This window comes from Pogona vitticeps, chromosome 7 (assembly GCF_051106095.1).
Source record: "Pogona vitticeps strain Pit_001003342236 chromosome 7, PviZW2.1, whole genome shotgun sequence".
In the NCBI taxonomy this organism is placed as follows: domain Eukaryota; kingdom Metazoa; phylum Chordata; class Lepidosauria; order Squamata; family Agamidae; genus Pogona; species Pogona vitticeps.
This window is the reverse complement of record NC_135789.1, coordinates 18,931,898-18,950,949: the sequence shown is the minus strand read 5'-3', so window position 1 is coordinate 18,950,949 and position 19,052 is coordinate 18,931,898. Positions and strand designations below refer to the sequence as shown.

General features: G+C 55.0%; 1 protein-coding gene across 4 annotated transcripts in view; it reads right to left on the bottom strand.

Annotated features, from left to right (window-relative positions):
• Positions 1–2,108: 2,108 nt before the first annotated feature.
• STK11 (serine/threonine kinase 11) overlaps positions 2,109–19,052 on the bottom strand; it is a 66,648-nt gene continuing 49,704 nt past the window's right edge. For 3 of the 4 annotated variants that reach the window (XM_020794241.3, XM_072978208.2, XM_078378891.1), the window contains 3 exons: positions 16,465–16,664; positions 4,834–5,045; positions 2,109–3,019 (listed from right to left, as the gene is read on the bottom strand). In XM_020794241.3, the coding sequence (XP_020649900.3) occupies positions 4,837–5,045; positions 16,465–16,664 (409 nt within the window). In that variant the 3' untranslated portion in view covers positions 2,109–3,019; positions 4,834–4,836. Of the gene's footprint in view, positions 3,020–4,833; positions 5,046–9,347; positions 11,959–16,464; positions 16,665–19,052 lie in introns of those variants that run through there. The other variant, XM_072978209.2, reaches the window with a different exon arrangement.

Below are 19,052 nucleotides of genomic sequence, written 5' to 3'. Positions count from 1 at the left end.
GTTGTGCTGCTGCTGCTGTTTCAGTCGTGCGTCTGGGGAAACGGGGCAAACCTGGCGCCGGGACAGGGTCCGGCCAAAGTCTGCGCGCGGCCTGGGGTGCCCCAAGCCCCATGGAGTGGATCCAGGGTCCAAAACAGGACACCAGCCGTGTCCATCAAGTCCACTTCTGGTTTGGGGCGGACAAAGTGGCCGCCATTAAGTGGCAGAGCGGACAGGCCACCGTGGCCCCTGGTCCAAGTTAGAAGTGGGTTTTTCAGCTTCCGCTGCCACTGAATGAAGGGGACACGGTGGACGCTCCGTGGACCAGCCCAGCTCAGTGGACGGAAGCACGCACCCACATGGCAGCCGTGGTAGCCCAAGTCAGCCCAGCAGGGGAGGGAAACCAAAGGGTGGGCCAAACCCCATGCCAAAGCCAAACTGAGGAGGAGAGTCGCCCGTGGCCTGCCCTGAGCATCAGCCTCAGCTGCTTCCGAGACTTCAGCTTACCCTCTGAGCATGGACAGAGGGCAGCAGCTAGTGTCAGGGCCTGGGGGGGAGGCAGCGCACTTGCTCAGGAGCAAGGGCACTCCAGCTGGGCCTCCTTGGATGCTCTCTTCAGCTGCAGAATGATGGTCGGTGTTCAAGAGACTCAGGTTGAGAAAAAAAAATCAGCTGCGGCACCCTGTTACAAAGCAAGTAAGTTTTCCCAGCTCAAAAAAGCCAAAGGAGGGAGGGAGGCGTTGCTCTCTGGGTACGGCAAGGCTCAACATGGGCAAGGCTCGCTGGCTGGGCAGATCAAGTCAGCGCAGAGCGAGGGCAAACTTCGTGGCTTCGCTCTGAAGGGTCTTGGGCGGGACAGCCGAGCAGAAGAAACAAGGTGTGCGGCTCGTCTGGCTCAGCCCCCAAGCGTCTCGGATGTGAAGGGCCATGGCAGCAGCCAGGTCTCTTACCGGTGTGTGTGTGTACTAGCAGGAACAGCTGAGTCAGTCCTCCCTGTCCAGCAGCAGTCTACCCGTAGACTAACTGCTTACCACCGGCAACAGGCATGAGGAAGGAGACCCCCACCCAAGGCAAGCTTTGCACACCCCACAAGGGCGTAGCACATACGACCAGGGTCAAGGTGGACTGGGCAGGGGTCACGGCCTGGCGCCATCCGGACAGCGATGACCCCAAGAACATGCTCCTCCTGCCACTGGGAAAAGAGCGCCACAGGCTCTCCGACATTTCTCGTTCCCCTGCTCATAAAATATCTGGAATCTCTACATCAGCATCCCACTCTGACTGGGCGACCCTTGCAGGTGGTGGGGAACACAACTCCCATCCTCCCCAGCTTGCTGGCTAAGCCTCATGGGAGGTGTAGTCCCAACACATCTGAAGAGGGCCAGGTTTGCAGGGGGGAGGGAGATGGGACATAGAAAACGGTGACGTTTTCTTCCCCCACAGAAATTTTCCGGACTTGGGAAGATGGCTGAAATGTATAGCAGTCATGACTCGGGTAAAAACAAGCATAATCTGTGCTTAAGAGGGTCCTGCCATGCTCCAACTTTTCCCACCAGACATTTAGGATGACAGCACCCATCATCCCCAGTCTTGCCAGGAGAGGGGCAAGGGTCCTCTGAGGCCCCTTCCCACGCCACACAGTCGACGACGAGATCGGTGGGCAGCTGCCGGAAAAATAACCCCGAACATGAGCTCTACTGGGACTCCCGTGGGATCAGGGCGGCTCAAGACACTGCACTGCCTGAGGAACGGAAGAACATGGCGCTCCCTCCCGTGGGTGGCCAAAAAGCCACGGGGACCGGCTGTTGACTCTTCCTTCGGCACAAGGGACGGGAGAGCGCCTCCCACCGAGCAGAGCTTTGGGCCCCCCCGAATCCCGTCCCCCCACACCTTGGCAACGCCTTCAAGTCTCTGCCACCTGAGGCAAAAAGAAATCATAATCATCTCTCGGCCTTTTAAAATCTCCTCATGGGCCTTGAGCGTTGCTTCCGGGCAACGATCGATGCCGACCCCAGGAAAACGAAACCCGGCACCGCAACGAGAACCGCCTGGGAGACCAAGGACCCCCCCCCTCCCATCCTGAACCCCCTGCTTTGTTTCACTCCCACAAACAGGCTGGAAACCCCATCTTTCCATTTTCACTTTATTTTCTTTTAAAAAAAGGAAAGGAAAGAAAAGCACTCGTTTCCCTTTACTCCAGCCCTTATCAACAGCATGCAGATTGTTTGTTTCTTTCATTTTTTGTTTTGTTTTATAGACTGGCAACGGTTGGTTTAATACCGCGTTGACTTGTGTGGGGTTCTTCTGGTTGGTGGTTTTTTCTCTTTTTAATTTTCCTTGAACCCCTCTTTCGCCATTCCTCCCCCCCTCATTTTCTTGTCTTTTATTTTCAAATACATCATGATGTGTAAAAGGAGCTCCTGGAGATACTGCGAATATAAAACCAAAACCATAACAAAACAAAAGTGGGGGGGGGGGGAAGGGGGAGGAAGGAGGGGAGGCCAAAAAAAGGAAAAATATATTTATATATATTATATAACAGTAGTCTACTACATAAAGTGCGTTTCAATGGCTTGCAAAAAATCCCAAGACACCCCCCCCCGGGAGGGTGAGAGGGCACCCCCTTAAACCTCACCCACCCCAACTCCCAGGAACGGACCCTTTCCTCCACCACCCCATAAAGTCCTGGCATCCCTGGTGGAGAAAAGGCACCCGGGATCCGTTCCGGAAAAGACACCCATTGGGAAAAAAGAACCCGCTCAAGGCTGTGGAAGGAGCATATGGGCTGGCCAGCATCGAGGGTGTTTGGTGGTTGTTTTTTTTTTAATTCTCTCTCCCGCTCTTTGGGTAGGTCTCTTTTCCAAAAAGTTTCGTTTTCCTCCTTGTCTCCTTGGACTGCAAGCTTGTTCTATGGGTCCTTTGCTACCTGACGGAAGTGTGAGGATGAGGATGGTGGTGGCAGAGTGGGAAGAGGAGAGACAGACACAGGACAAGGAACCCGCTTGGCCCACCCAGGACTGCAGGCGATTCGGGGCTTCAGCTGTGAACGACAAGAAGACGGAGAAAAACCCCAATTAATGTTAATTGAAGAAAAAATGGGGGGAGAGAAATCCCACCTTCTTCTTCAACTACAAGATGGCAAACACATCCCTGTTAAACAATTAAATCTGCTAGGGTGATTTTCCCTACAAAAAGTTTGCGCTAATTTAAGCCAACAGATCTCAAATTAAAACAAGGTTTGCAGTTATTATTCCTCCACCCAACTCCTCTTTCTCCAACTTTTCACTCGGCCATAGATTTATTCTGAATGCAGAGGCAAGGGGGAGGGGAGGCCACATGCCATCCTTAACTGGCATGACACCATTTGCAAAGTTACTCAAAAAAGTAAAATTTCTTTTCCTCCATTTCTAAAAAGGAACCAGGAGAGTTCCTTAAAGTGACCTCTGAAGCAACGCAGAAAAGCTTCTCCCCAGCTCGAACGTAGGATTTCTGGCCTTGTGCCAGAGGGTGGGTCAGACTAGATGGCCTCTCTGTCCTCCCTATCAGGCCAAATCTCTTGCAAAGCCCATGAGAGAAGGCAGGCCTGGAACTGGCGCCCCGAGCGGTGTGGATGGAAGGGTTCAAGAGAGAGGAAGGCTCTCTCTCTCTCTCTCTCTCTCTCTCTCTCTCTCTCTCTCTCTCTCTCTCTCTCTCTCTCTCTCTGTGTGTGTGTGTGTGTGTGTGTGTGTGTGTGTGTGTGTGTGTGTGTGTGTGTGTGTGTGTGTGTGTGTGTGAGAGAGAGAGAGAGAGAGAGAGAGAGAGAGAGAGAAGGAGGGTGGGTAGAGGGAACCAAGAGAAAGGGGGATCGGCAAAAGCCACCGGCAGAGAAAAGGGCAGAGTGGGGCAGCGGGAAAGCAAGACGCAGTCGCCAGCCAGCGAAAGTGCCAATGGCCAGTTGCCCAAAGGACGCTGGGTTTCCACTGCCTGGCCCCTCTTGGCCGAAAGGACCCGCCCCACCTGGAAAATCAGCCAGGGTCAGGGGCCAGGTTGCCCACCCCAAGAGCCATCTGTGCTGGGCCAAATGCTCGCCGTGGCTAAACTCGGCAAACATCGGACACTTCGTTCAGGATTTCTTGAAAAAAAGAGGACTGGGGGCCCCGAGGATCAGGGTGGGCAGGAAGGTCCTGGCTGGGACACGTTCCCTACTTAAAAAAAAGGGGGGGACTTTTCCTCTTTGGCCTCAAGAGGAGAAATGCCCACCAAGGGCTGTATGATTCCTTGATTAGCCCCCCACCTGCCCAAATGCACTGCTGTAGTGCCCTCCTGACTGTCCAGAGGCCCCCATTTTAAAAAAATGCAAAAAATTGCAAAATATTTTAGTCTCCCCCCCCCCCCCCCGCCCCCGAATAGAAGGAACTGAAGAAGAAACAAGAGCTGGAGTGAAGACTCTCTTTAATTGGTTTTGTGAGATGGTCTGGCTGTCGGCTGAGCTACGGTGAGGCCATGGAAACGCTCCCTAATAGGAGCTGCTTCCTCAAGGGCGATTGGGGGGGGGGAAGAGATGTCTTGGCCCCTCTGGGCCTTTTCAGGGGTTTGGGGAACTGACTGTGGTCAGGAAAGGGTTACTGGGCTCCAATCTGAGCCAAGAAGGTCGTCCCTTGGGTGGTCCATGGTGATGGGGGGGAGACTGAGCTTCCAAGACCAGGAGCAGTCTATCTCAGATTAGTTAAAAGGCACCCAAAGGAACGCTGGGAGGGCTGCTCTTTCCCCCCTCCGTGCCCAGTTCCCTCCTGTACTCACGGGGGTTGGGGGGGTGTTCCCTACTTTTTCCTCCAGGCGCCCCCCAAATCTGAACCCCGACAGGCCGAGACTCACGTCTCACTGCTGTTTGCAGGTGGAGAGCTTCCGGATCTTGCTGCCGGCGGAGGAGGCCTTGCGGGAGGGGTTGGATGAGGCGCTGGCCCGCCGCTCGACTCTCGTCTTGCCGCTCAGCTGCCCCAGCTCCGTCCCGTTCATGCAGACCGGCTTGGGCAGCCCTCGGCCGTGGCTCTGCCCGTTCTGCCGGGCCTCGTCATCCGGCACCTGCCCTGGAGAGCCAAAGGAAAAAAAAAGGGGCAGAGAGGGGGGAACGGGGAACAGAAGACGTAACAACAACAGCAACAACAACAGTGCCCCCAAGCATGTGCAGAAGGCCCAGGGATCAAAGCCAGGTGGCCCCAACTTAAATCCAACGGCCGAAAAGCCAGCTACCTATTTTCTTTTGATGATTCCAAATTTTAAACATGGCTGTTTTAACGTTTAAAAATCAGGATAGAAATCCATTGGGTGTTTAAAAAAACAAACCCCAGCCCTTTTTATCGATCCGTCTGTGAGATAGGAAACCCCCTTCCCTTTTAACCCTGATGGCTCAAAGCAGGGTGCACGGCTGTCCTTCCAACCTTATCCCCATCACAATGGCCCTGCCAGGTAGGGCAGGCCAGGAGCGGGGGGGGGGGCAAGGACCAGCCAGACCACGTCATTCCCTGGGTCGGGCCTTCGGGAGGCTTCCAGCTTACCCCCCCCCGGGGGCAACCGGGAGCCGAGAAAACCATGCCACGAGGAAACCCTTGGACACAGAGGAGGGACCCCCCCCCCTCCATCGACTCAGGAGCTCTGATGCAAAACATGCCATTCTGGACGGCCGTCCCTTTTCCTTTGTCCTCTCCCCCACCCCCACCTCTCTTGAGTGAGGACCCTGATTTTTCTGGGAGAGGATCCAACCCTAAGCTCTCCACCACCCCCACCCCGAAAAAGGAACCATGAAAAATAAAAACTGAAGTGCTTTTCTTTCTTGATTTCCAGAGAGGTTTGCCTCTGGCGAGACGCGGGAGGATTTGACGATTTGCAAAAGCAAGCTTTTCTCTGAAAAGGCTTGAACAGCAGCTGCTCAGCTCAGCAGAGCAAAAAAAAAAAGGGGGGGGAGAGGAAACACACACACACACAGAGAAAAAAACACATACACACACCTTGGAGCATTTGGCAAAAGGCATGCTTAGCGGATGGTGCCCTTCCCGAACGCCCTCCCTCCCACTGGATCCTGCCCAGGTAATTTTTGCACACAGAGAACACGACATGTCGGGGCTTTTCAAGCCCGGATGACTCAGCGGCCCAACGGCAGAGCGAGGGAAGGACGGACGCGCGAGCGCGCAAGGATGCCTCATCTCTGGCTGCCGGAGGACGGGTGCCACGGCTCACCTGCTCGGGAGCCGAACGTCACGCCAATCCCCCAGCTTGCGGCCTGGCGTCATCGGCCGCCCTCCCCGGGGAAGGGGGGAGCGTGGGCTGGCTGTGCCAGGAAAACTCCCCCCCCCAAAAAAATCAAGGTGTCCAAAATCACCACCACTCAAGGGGCTATCGTGCGTGATTATTTTGGAAAAATCAACCCAACGTGACACAGCAAGGTTGCACCACGACCCATTTCTCTGCTCCAAGAAGAGAAAGCTCTGACATCGAGAGCAAGCAGAGCCTCTGTCCACGTGCCGAGAAAGGCCTGGGCAAGGAGGGAGGCCTCCGGGCCGAGCCCCGGCCATCGCTCAGGACCTGCGCTTCTTTAGCGAAGAAAAACCCCAGAATTTCTCTGGAGGCTTCTGAGCCAAACAACAACAAAACAACAACAACAACAACAAACCACCACCACCACCACATACAGAATATTTTCAGCGAGAGCAAGAGGGTGGCTGGTGTTGTGACAGATTCTGAAGGTTTTCAGCCAGCTTCCCTCCTAATCCTTGCACTGCAAGCCACTTGCCCTTTCCGGACCACATACGGACCACATTCTTGGCCCACGGGGAGGGCAAAAAGCAAGCGTGTCGGGAGCGGGCCGTGCAAACAGGCACGACGAGAGGCAGATCAGTACAATGGCGCCCCCCCCCTCCGGTCACCGAGTCCAGAAGGAGCCGGGCACTTTCCTCCAACCCCCCACCTCCATCCTGGAACGGAGAGGAGGAAACGAGGAAGGTCTCCCACCTCCATTGATGGGCATAAATTGCAGACGGGCCTAGGGGCAGGGCCCCCCCCGATGCCCCCCAACAACCGGAGAAAAGCTTATTGGGTAACTCAAATCTTTCCTTTTCCATGGTGTGTGTGTGTGTTGTGAAAATCAAACCAAGAGGGAGAAGACCCGCATAAATCACCGCGCGCCCAACCTCTCTAATAGGCGTGAGACAGGGAGGCATCACATGCATAAAATAAAAATGGGACATCATGCAGGAAAAAAACAACCCACCCAGAAAACCCAAAGGCTTCTGCTTCCTCCAAGACCATTTAAACTGGAACAATCAAGAAAAGAGATAGGGTTTAACTCCATTTAGACCTTGCTCTTATCTTATGAACACGCTGGATTGCTTGATGGGTGGGGGGGTGGAGGTCTCTTTGGCGGCGGAGCCAGAGGTTGGGAGTTTGAATCCCTCCACGGAGCCTCCTTGAGAGGGGCTGGGCTGGATGATCTTTGGGTGTCCCTTCCAGCAAAGCATCTCTAAGACAACGATGAGGAACCTCTCTTAAAGAAACGGCACCCTCCTGTGACATCTGAAATCCACCCCCCCCCAATCAAAACCACATTGCATTATGATTTTGGAGAGGGTTAAAGCCCTGGCTGCTGACTGAGCACCTTTTTTTAAAAGGGGAGGCTGAAGAGAGGGGAAGGATAATGGATGTGCTCAAGGCCACAGGTTTCTCTTCACCTGCAAGGGGAAAGAAACACACACACACCCCGAGCATCATCTTCAGTCACTTTCCCCCCTTCCAGCCTCTGCTTCTGGCAAAGCTTTTAATGCCCGAGGAAGGAGAATAAAAAGCCAGGCTTTCTCTCCGATTCGGCCAAGCGACATCAATGTTTATGTAACTGTTTTGTGGAGGATAGAAGGCCCCTTTCTCCTCCGAGTTCTGACTCCCTCTGATCCATGGGAGGAGGCTTCATGACTCCTCTCTCTCTCCATCTCTCTCTCTCTCCCCCCCCCCCGGTTAACACTGGTGCTCGCCCCCATGCCGAGTGATTCAGCGCTCTTGCTGGCGGGTTCTCCCCCTTCCCCTGCGGATGCATCTCCTCTCCTCCTCTGCAGGCACGCACACACACGCGGCAGAGCGGATGGGTCACCGAAGGCTCTGGAGCCGGGCGTTCTCGAACCCTTTCCAGAATGTTCCGTGCTGAGCTGGGTTCAAAACAGGGGTCCGCGTGCCTGCCGCCCACGAGAAACACCCCACCACCACCATGCCACTGGACACCCGGTCACAGTCCCCAGATCTGAGCAGGGGAGGCCCGGCTGGCAGACCGGGGTGCAACTTAGGGTGCACCGCCTCCCCCCTCAAAATCCCTTAAAGGAACACAAATGTACTTTAAGGCAAGACAGGAAAAAAACCCTCCCACCCTGCCAGGAGCAAAGGGGCCACACCCAGCTGGGATTCCCTGCCCCCAGTCCCCAAAATTTATGCAAATGACTTGGCAGAAGAGGGAACCAGGGCCGCGGGCACCCCGCTCTTGAAAAGCCGGCCGGCCGCCTGGTGGAGGAGGAGCCTTGGAGCACCCAGAACCCGCGTCTGGTGTTCCCTGTGTTCTTCCTCTTCCCTCCCTGCTTCTTTTTTTCTTTTAGTGCTTTCCCTCCTCTCCTTTAGACTTTAAAAGAGCGCAAGGCCAGCAAGGCCAGGCGTTGCCTGCTTCTTGCTGCTTCGATCTGACAGTCCTTCTGGTGGCAGAGAGAGAGACAGAGATGAATGATCAATCATCCCATTAATAAGTAATAAGAGTCTTCTTGGAAAGGCAGACCTGGAAGGGACCCCTAAGGACTATCTAGTCCAGCCTGTCAAGGAGGCCCCATGCAGGAATTGAACTCCCAACCTCTGGGCCCTGCAAGCAGAGACGCAAACCGAGTTGCCCACCAGTTCCAAGCTATACTCTAGTTTGGTTAACGAGTGGTTCAGCCACGGCACGCTGGATTAACCCCTAACACAATGGGCACGACACACAACCCCAAAACCCACACATGGGAGGAAAAAAACATCTTGGCAAACATGGCCGACGACCACTCTCCTGTGGGCAAAGGCCATCGCCATTGCCAGCCCAGCTACCTGATTTCCCGGCCGGCTGGGCAATCCGGCGCCCTTTGGGGATTCCCGCCTGGTACACAGGCTCCTTCGGAAAACAGAAGAGGGAGCACAGAACGAGCGAGAAAACCCGCTCGGCTTTTCACCGAACCCATTTACAAGGCGAAATGGCGGCTGGACTCTCTTGCTGGGGCTGGCTTGTGGCCTCGGTGGCACACGCAAAGCGGGCCAAATTCTATCAACCAAAGGGGTGGGGGAAACAAAAACCCACAATTTGATAACAATCAAATTGACTTATATCATGATTAAAAAAAAAAAGATGTTTTCACAGATCTCAATGGTCAAGTTCCGAATTTTTATAATTCAAATCGGGATTTCAAACAAATCCATCCTGACCCAAAGGCTCTCCCCTCTTCAACAGATTTTGTGATGTAAGGGAGGGTTAAAAAGAGACAGGAGAAGCCACAGGAAAAGTCGGGAAGGCAAAAAGCAAGGTCGCCAGGAGCATCAGCAACCTGCGGAGTAAAATTTTGCACCGGCTGCAGAAACGGGAGCCCCATTGAAGCAACAGGCCAGCCGGATGCTCTGCTCTGAATTCAATTTCCCTTCCTCTCCGTAGGTGAGTCCCGACAGCTCTCATTAGACGTACCGATGGGGACAACCGAAGCGTCGACTGACTGCAGGCCCCTTGGTGAAACTGAGGAAGGAACGGCTCGCTTGCAGCCTGGCTCGGGGCCCCACGCTCAGCGGCCGCTCTTCCGGTGAGGCCATTTGCCTTAAAGCCCGCTTCCTGGCTTCTGCCGACCTCCTTCCTCGTCCGGCTGGTCCCTGGGAACCCTCCGGCAGCTTCCCAGGCCACAATAGTGGCCACAGTTCTGGAGCACATGGGGGGCAGCCCCTACAAAGGGTTGATGAGCCCCCCCAAGCCTGAATCAGCTTTTCCCGGGGGCTTCCTTGCTTCCACCTAAGTGTTTTCATCAATCTCTTCCAAACCTTGCCCCGTCCATCCATCCGTGCTGAGCGCCGGCAGCCCCCTGAGAGCCCGTGGTCGGTCCTTCCCATTTGGGCAGGTTTACAAGCTGCCCCTGGCTTAAAAACTGGAAGGCCACTGCTGGCTTGGAGGAAAGACCACTTCGGGGCCCAGAACGGGCTTGGGGCAGCCGGGCATGGCTTGCCTTCAAAGAACCGGCCGAGTCCCCTGGAGGTGCCTGGGGCCCGGAACCTCTTCTGGCTGTAAGGACGGGGGCATCCCCTGCACCCCCTCCCTCCTTTGACCTGCAAGGAGCTGCAGCTGCCGGAGTTGCCTGTTGTGTTAGATCAGGGGAGACACACACACCCCCATTCCTGAAGGGACCCCAAGCCAGCCTCCTGGGAATGCCAGGGTGGCCCGAATTTGCAAAGCTGTCTTCTGACTGCAGAGCAAAACTTTTCAGGCCGGGAGGGCTGACCCAGAGCCCCTCTCAGCCGAGCCTTTGGGCAGGAGGGGAGCGGAGACGCCACCGTTGCTTAATGCAAAACTCTGCGGGCGGGCGGCTCTTTCTGGGCTCGCTCAGGAGAGGACCGGCTCAAGTCATCAGCTCAACAGCGATGCCTCTAAAATAAAAAGGCGGGTTGATTGCCAAAAGAGAAGGGGAAAAAAGATTTTATTTTGCTCTTCAACTCAAACCTAACACTCAAACGGTTCCTCTCCAACGGTGAATGGGAGGAGAACAGGGGGCACCGCCTGGGGATGTGCACGGTGGGGTGTGGGCGGCGGCACTAGGAGCACTCGCAGGGCCCAGGAGAGATGGCGGAGCAGGCACGCGGAGAGTGGCCCTTCCTGTAATTGCTTCTCAAGCCCACACTGACAGCTCTTGACGGGGCCCAATGGGCGGCTGCTTGCATCAGCCGGGGCTAATAGCAACGATTAAGCACAGCGGTGGCGATAATCTGTCGGGAGCCCACAGAGGAGATGATGTTCTTCTGCCTAAACACAGAAACACACACACAGAGACGAATCCCACCCCCTACACACACACAAGGCTGTGGCACGTTTTCGAAAGCACCACTGAAACAGCCTGGTGCCACACCACGAGGCAGGGCAACCTCTGAATCCTGGAGAAGCCCGGAGCAGAAGAGGGGCAGGCGCCAAGCCCACAGGCTCCCATCAAGGACCCGGCCAGTGCCCGCTCGCCTGTCCCGCCTTCTGGCAGCCGTGGGGTATTCTGATGGGTGTGTGAGCTCATTTCGGAACAGGCAGCCATGAAACTGGGAGGAAATAATGCACACACACACCCCTGGCAGGTGGGGGCCTCCTTCCTGATCTCTCTCTCTCTCTCTCTCTGCACAACATGGCCGGGAGGAGAAGAAAGCTTCCCGTAATCGGGAGAGGATCTGCAGAAGAGAGTCAAGCCCTGCGGAGAGCGCCAGAGCCAGGCGCCTGGTTCGCCCTTTGTGAAGGAAGCCACCCAAGCTGGACGGGGCCTTGGGGTGGGTGACCCCTGGAGGGCGGCCCTTGGCCTATGCTCCCCATCAGCTCCGGTCCCCTCGCCCGCCTGGCCAATGGTCAGAGGGGAGGACGGGCCCCCAGAGGGCCCCCAGTTTCCTAGCCTAACTTCGCCACCTTACCACACCGAGCAGATGCTCCGTGGGGGGACCTATTTTAACAGTGAGAAAACAAAGCAGCTGGGGAGGGATGACCCCCATTAGACCTTTGTCTCCCTCCCCTTGCGGGGCCATGGGGGCCCCTGTGCAGCATTCAGCAGCAGCTCGACGCAGAAAGAGCCACGAGCTCGCACTCTTCCTCTTCGTCTTCCTGGTCTCTCTGTCCTCCTCCATCTAAGCTAAGCTCCACGCTCCTCCTTCCTTCCTCGCCGAACAGGAACGCAAGCACGCCGTCGTCCACTGCGCTCTCCGCCTCGCTAAGCCCTGCCTGGCCTTCGCCTGGGAAAAGGCAACGGGGGAGCCGTTAGCGGGGAAGCGAAAGGAAAAAAGGGGGGGGCGAGATGCAGCAGGCTGGCCATTAAGTCCCACAGGGGGCGGGGGGCTCGGGAAGGGGCCCGGACCCAAAAGACGCAGGAGGCGGCTGGGGGGGGCCACCCCCCTCCAGGGCCAGGCTGCCCGAGGCCTCTTTCGCCTCCAAGGGAAGAGGACGGGGTTGGACCCAAACAGAGCGTGTGTGTGTGTGTGTGTGTGTCCCTGAAGCTTCGCAAAGAGGCCCCCCTACAAAAGTGGAAACTGAAAAACAGAACACGAAACGGAGACATTGCAGGACACCACTTCTGACGGATGGCGACCCTTTTTGGGGTTTTCTAGGCAGAGCGAGTCCTCCGACGGGGTTCCCCCTTTCCCTTCTTCTGGGACGGTTGCTGCTTTGGCTCAAGGCCACCCCAGGCTGGCTCTTCTCCCCCCCCCCGGGAGGCACACCGTGGGGGATTCGAACCCCCAACCTTGGGCTCCATGACCAGACCTAAACCACCATGAGACTCAGCAAAGCTTAAAAAACCAAACACAATTAAACACTGACAAAACAAACCACCGTGGTCTGACCCTAATAAAGCCCATCGAGGTGTGTCTCTCCTTCCCTCTTTTTCGTCATTTCTCTGTCTCAAGAGACACATCATCTCAACAAGCCCTCAAAGGATGCTGGCAGAGCAGTCCTTTTGGTCCTTTTTTCACCTTTATAGGGTTATTCCCCCCCCCGTTAAAAAAAGCTCAAAAAAGCTCTCTTTTTTTGGAGCAAGGTGCTTGTGGAGCCTCCCCACCCCCCCCCAGGAGAAGAGGCCAGGCAAGATCACCCAGGGAGACCCTGTGGGGGGGGGAGGGAGGGAGGGGCTGGTGGGGCCACGCGCCTGGTTCCTTCTGGTGGCCTTGGGCAAACGAAGCAGGGATCCCCGAGCCTTCTGGGTGTTTTCCATAGCCCTTCTCAACCTTATTTTGGCCATGAACACAACAGGAAAGAAACTGGGGGGGGGGGGGGAGAGTCAGGATTGTAGGAGCCACATAATGAACCTTACAAGCCGGTGTGGGGAGAACTGGTTCCTGTCTGCGCCCCCCCGCCCTTTATATATCCCTGGCTGCCGCCCAAGGGGGACGTATGGCCCCCATTGAGAAGGGCTGCTTTACAGCTACAGAAACGAGGGGAGGACAGCCAGAAGGTGGACTTGATAAAATATCAAACAAGATGTCACCGTCCAGGGAGAGTACAGATCATCCTAGAACGGCTAACGCGGAAGGGATCCCCAAGGGCCGTCCCGTCCAAACACGGGATGGTTGGGAGGACATCCGTCCCTTTAAACCTTCCTGGTTCCTGTCAGATGGCAGAGAAGCCACAGGCGGGAGGGAACCTACGGGAGACCTTTGGGGGTCCCAGGAAGGGAGCGCCGTGGGGCAAACACCCAGCTCTCCCCCACGCCGTAGGATTCGGCACTCCTGTTTCTCGTTTCCACTGAGAGGCCGCGGGGGATCGAGTGAAATCCCAGCCACCGAAAGGGGCGCCCAAAAAAGATTTCTGAGTGACGGAGGGTGGGCGGGCGTCTTGCCTCGGGTAGCGCTCCCTTCACCTCCCCTGCCATGAGCAGACACTGGTGTCACGCCAGGCAGCAAAACCAGCGACTTCTCATCACCGACCTGGGTACAGGATGTGCCGGGGAAAAGAACTGCGAACAGGAGGAGGGAGAGCGATGACGACACAGAGATCCACCGGGTTTAGTTTTAACTGCCACGGATTTGGAACTTCCAGGGGAGAGACTGGGGCTCTGTTTTTGAAGCACGGCCAGGAGAGGCCGCGACAGCCTTAGAAATGGGCAACATTTTAAAAACGTCAAGGATTCAAGAGGACCCAAAGAAAAGGCTCAGAGAGAGAGAGAGAGAGAGAGAGAGAGAGAAGCAGGGCTAGAGGGAAAGTCCGGCATAGCTTCTCTCTTCCCATCCTTTCCACACGCTTGGTCTCTTGCTCTCTCCCCCCCCCCCCCCCAGTGCACATTGAAGTGACACTGAAAACCCTCCAGCCATCTGCTCTTTTGGTGTTCAGCCAGAACCCTTCCCCTCTCTCCTCCCGCGCCAGATCCCTGGGTGCGCAGGCACGCTCCCCCCCCCAAACCTACCCGCCTACCGCCTGCAACGTAAAAGACACTCAGGCTGCTGTCAGATAGCAAAGGGGGGACGGAGCGAGATGGAAAAAATAAAATAACCTTCAGGGGAGAAGCGTGAGTCAACAGGCTCAGTCCTTCATGAACGGCTTTGGAAAAGCTGGCCTTCAAAATAGCCTTGGGAAGGAGAGCAGAAAGGAGAGCAGGCAGAGGCCACAAAATCCAGAGCTGGAGCCCTTTCTGCTTCTGCCTTCCCCAAAAGATGCCTTTTCCAGGGGCCGCGGCCGCTTGAGAGCCATCACGACATCTCTACTAATGGTCCACCCCAAACCTGCCTTTTTTAAAAGGAAGGCCCCCGGGGTCAGAAGGCTGAATAGCTCAGCGATTCAGGTTCCTGGCAACAGAGCCGGAGGTTGTGAGTTCTAATCCCCCACTGGGCCTCCCGGGAGAACAGCAAGCCTGGGTAGCCTTGGGTTTTCATGGGGAGTCCCCAGTAGAAAGGAAGGGGAAACCATGTCTGAGCATCCCCTCTACCAGAGAACCCCATGAATTGATTTGACGGCACCCAATTATGTTGATTTAGGTCAGAAACTCCTGCTAAGAGGTCCCTCCTTACCTCCCAGGGGAGAAAGTACAGGCGGATCAGGTCCACCCAGGCACAAGAGGGCCCCCCCCAAGGGCACACACAGCTTGAGAGTGTGAATGCCAAGACATTCACGGGACGCCACCAGGGAAATCTGCATGTCAAGGGTTTGGAATTCATTGTGGAATTCTTGTACATGAAGAAACTGTTAAGTGTGTTCTCGAAATTGTTAACTCCTCGGCTGATTAAGCGGGCAAGCTTTAATGCATGGCTTAGAATGGCTGGAAACGAGGGTAATGAATTAATGTACTCAATGCAATGAGAAACTATAAAACTGACCGTTTGGTTGTTCAACAATTACTAGATCATGAGTTCTAAATACGTAGTTAGGAAAATTTTAATGACTCTGGTAACACACTGTAAACAGATCTCTTTCTGAGCTGTTTGTTCTCTGACTTGAAAGCTTAGAACTAGGATTTCTTGTTCTGTGAGCCCCCCCCCCCGTGCCCCACAGCCAGTGAGAGAGGTAATCAGCCAATTAATATGTGTTACAGGCTTTTGGGTCAGAATGGATTTATAGAGACCCTAATATGGTTTTCAAGGGGAGATGCTTGAAGAATGGTTTTGCCAGTTCCACCTTTGCAAGATTTGCCAGGGCTAGCTGAGTGGGGATTCGAACCCTGGTCTCTTTGAGTCTTGAGTCCATTGCACCATCCACGACACTGTGCTAGGGGTCCAAAAGGTAGCTTATTATCCTGCAGAAAGCCTAGAACAGGACCAGGAATTTTCAACTTTCCAGACATTTTGGGGTGATAACTGGCACAAGCTTTTAATATGTACTGGTCTCGGTGAATTGGACTGATGGGCAGTCAAGTCCAAAATGGAGGTTCTTGGCTTCTGACTCAGCGTAACAATTCACTCAGGCCGAAAAAAGGGAACTTCTCCATGTGGCTAACCCAGATGACAGGCCGATCCCACTGGGCTCCCAACACATCTGCTTCAACCCAAACCACCCTGTGAGTAGATCCCTGAAAGACGTGGCAAGCAGTTGTCACGGATCTGTGCAAGCACGCTCTGCACGGCTGACTCCCTCTCACCCCCCAAAAGCAGCTTTGGCAGTTCAGGCCACGGGGTAGAGCGGAAGATCAAGCAAACGGCTGAGAGAGCATCATGGAAGCAGCCCACATCTGGTCAAAAAGTCTAATTATTGTGACATCTTAATTTGCTTTTAATTCACCCTTTATGCAATGCTATGATACGAATAAAGAAAAGAAAGACTGAACGACAGACAGTCATTTTGCTTTCTGCAAACGATGGGTCCCCTACTTTAAAATTTCCACACGGACCACATTTGTGGGCAGGGAAGAAACCGACCCACTCAAAAAAACTCTGGAAACTACAAACAGGCTAAGAATGTTTCCGCTTTATTCTTCATTTGACCGTGTTCTAACATTTTAATTTTCTTCAGTATTTTTCCTGCCCTGATTTTAATCTTTTCGTGGGACCCCTTAAGAGACCCAGTTTTGAGGGAGGGGAGAGGAAAAAAAGAGGGCCCTGATTCAACCCATAATAGGTTCCACCAGGGGTTTATTGTGCTTATGGATGTGACCATCTCCCACCATCCCCAGCCGGCTGGGGATGATGGGCATACGGCTGTCTGCCTCCGGATGGGCAGAAGCCAGAGGGCCAACCCGCTGACCGTTCAGCCTTGCGCGCCCCGTGGCCCTGCCTGCTCCTCTCGGGACACCCTCTTGCCCACCCACCCCCGCCCCGTACCTGGCACTGTGAAGTCCTGAGTATATATGACCTCGTCCTCCAGGTAATCATCCTTCAAGTCCTCATCCTCTTCCTCGCTGTAGCCGTGCAGGTCCTCGAGGTAAGGCACCACTGTCATGCTCCTCCACCTGTCCTTCGTCTCTGGGCTCGGCGGGATCGGGACCGGGGGATCGGTTTGGGCGTGTTTCTTCCGAAACCAGCTGGAGCCAAAACAAGAGGAAAAGTGAGACGGGTAAACTCAACGGGGTGGGGTGGGATGGCGTGGCGGAGGAAGCAGCCAGAGGAACTTGGGAACCAACGGCTCCAGATCTCACCCCAAACGGGATGCCCGCAGGCAGAATGTCCACCTGACAGACGTCTCCCTTCACCCCTGCTCCTCGCAAGGGGACTTTGGGGGTAGACTGTCCCTGGACATGAAGGTTCCATGTTCCTAACTAACAACGAGAACTGATGGATTCCCAAGAACAGCAAAAGCTGGGATCAGGCCGTGGCCCTGCGGACTCCTCGAGAGGAACCAAGCGATACAGCCCCCCCCCCAACATCCCTTGTGGCTCACGGTCATTAATACGACGCAGATGGCTCGCTGGCATGGAGGATAAGAAACGAAGCATTACGAGTCAAGAGCCATCTGAAAGAGGGCTCCTGGGTGCTCCCCGAGACTGGCCACAGAGGAAGACTCCTCCCGTTTTGCTCCCTGCAATGTCAGACTTTGCCAGATTTGACCCAAGCTCAGGGCAAAGGTTGTGCCCAGAGGGGTGCGGCGAAAGGGTGCCGAGAGGGTGGTGAGGCTTGGGTCGATCCTGAATCCCTCGACAGCCCCGGCGTGGGCCCAAAAGGGAAGAAAAAGCTGCCCTCCACCCTTTCGCCCTCCTAGTGGGTCAAGCCGTGGCTGCCCCACAAGCACGAAGACTTGGGTAGAGGCAGCGTGGTACAGTGGTGAGAGATCCAGGCTACGACTTAGAGGAGGCCCCGGTTGGTCCCGGCCCTCCCTTCGTAAGCCCCTCTCAGCTTGATCCATCCCACGGGGGTTGGTCTCTCCCCTCTTTTAGAGGGGACAACTCCTCAAAATGACCGGGGGGAAAGGCAAAGTTAAAAATGTAAGAAATAAATACAGATTAAAGGTCCTAGGTCCAAGTAAGCCTGAACTCTCTCTGGAGATAAAGAAGGTTGAAACCGGAGGCTGTCCTCCTTTGGTCACCTCATGAGAAGGCAGGATTCCCTGGGAAAGACCATCATGTCGGGAAAAAATGAAGGCCACAGGAAAGAGGAAGACCCAACACGAGATGAACCGAATACCTAAAGGAAGCCACGACTTTCGAGTTTGCAAGAGCTGAGCAGGGCTGCGGAGGACGGGACCTTTCGGAGACAGCTCCTTGGGGGGGGGTCGTGGGCGACTGGATAGCCCATCGTCCACAACAGACGGACTTGCAGCCTGAGAGATGGAGGAGTTCCCTTTGGGGTGAGCCGTCAGAGACAAGCCGGCGGGGCCAGAAGGAGTCCCCCCCCTTTATCGAGGCCTTTGCCTGCTCAACATGCCCCTGGCCTTTCCCACTGCGCGCTCTCTCGGGGGGGGGGGGGGAGAGCCAGCCTGGTTGGCCTTGGGTAAAAGCTGCCCATCCCAGAAGAAGGGAAACCACTTCGGAGGACTCTCTCCCGGGAAGACCCTGAAAAGGGTCGCTATCCATAAGAACTGACTGGAGGGCACACCGTCAAGGATTATTATTAATGATTATTAATAGGCCCTCTCCGGCTTCCTCTCCACGCGAGGAAGCGGCATTCGTTGGCCTGCGTTCACCCAGGCGGGCCCGGCGCGGTTCGCTCAGAGGGGCCAAGCAAACGGCTACCCCACAACGTGAGCCTTTTCAAACCGGTCCAGCTGGGATCTGAGCCCTCAAACTGGGACCCTCTTTGGGGAGGTCTCTGGCAAGAGCCCACACCGGTGTGAAGAGGGTCCAGGGAGGACTGGCTTCTCTGTGGAGGCTCCATTAGACTCTGGAACTTCCTGCCACTGGAGGGGCCAGCGTGGCCCCTTCTTGGTGCTCCTTCCGCCGGCAGGCCAAGATTTCCCCGAATGACAGGCTGGCTGATTGAGGGGGGGATTTAAATTCAGGATCGGTTAGCATTTTGTTGCTTTTAATTAACAATACTTTTATTTAACCTTTTTAACACAATGTTGATTTAATTCTGTTTCAATGTGTGAATAATGCATTGTTTTCAGCTATCTTTCTTCACAATATAAGCCGCCTCCCATCTTTTGATGGAGAATGGTGGAATAAAAAAGCATCAAATAAATAAGAGAAGGGGGGGGGCCCCCTTCATCCCATCATCTCCGACCTGACTCTTTGGTACCGAGGAAGGCCAAGGTTTGACTACTCCAAATGCAAGAGCAGAGGTTTCAGGTTTTTCCTTGAAATGCATCTCTTCGGTGGCTGCTTAGGGTTGTTCCTAAACAGAGCTATTAAAAAGAAATGGGTGGTGAGGAAGTTTACAGCCTTCAAGGACAACTTTCCCAAGAATTCAACTATGCAAGTATGTGAGTGTGCTTAAATGCATATACAGTGGTGCCTCGCTTAATGAGCGCCCTGGTT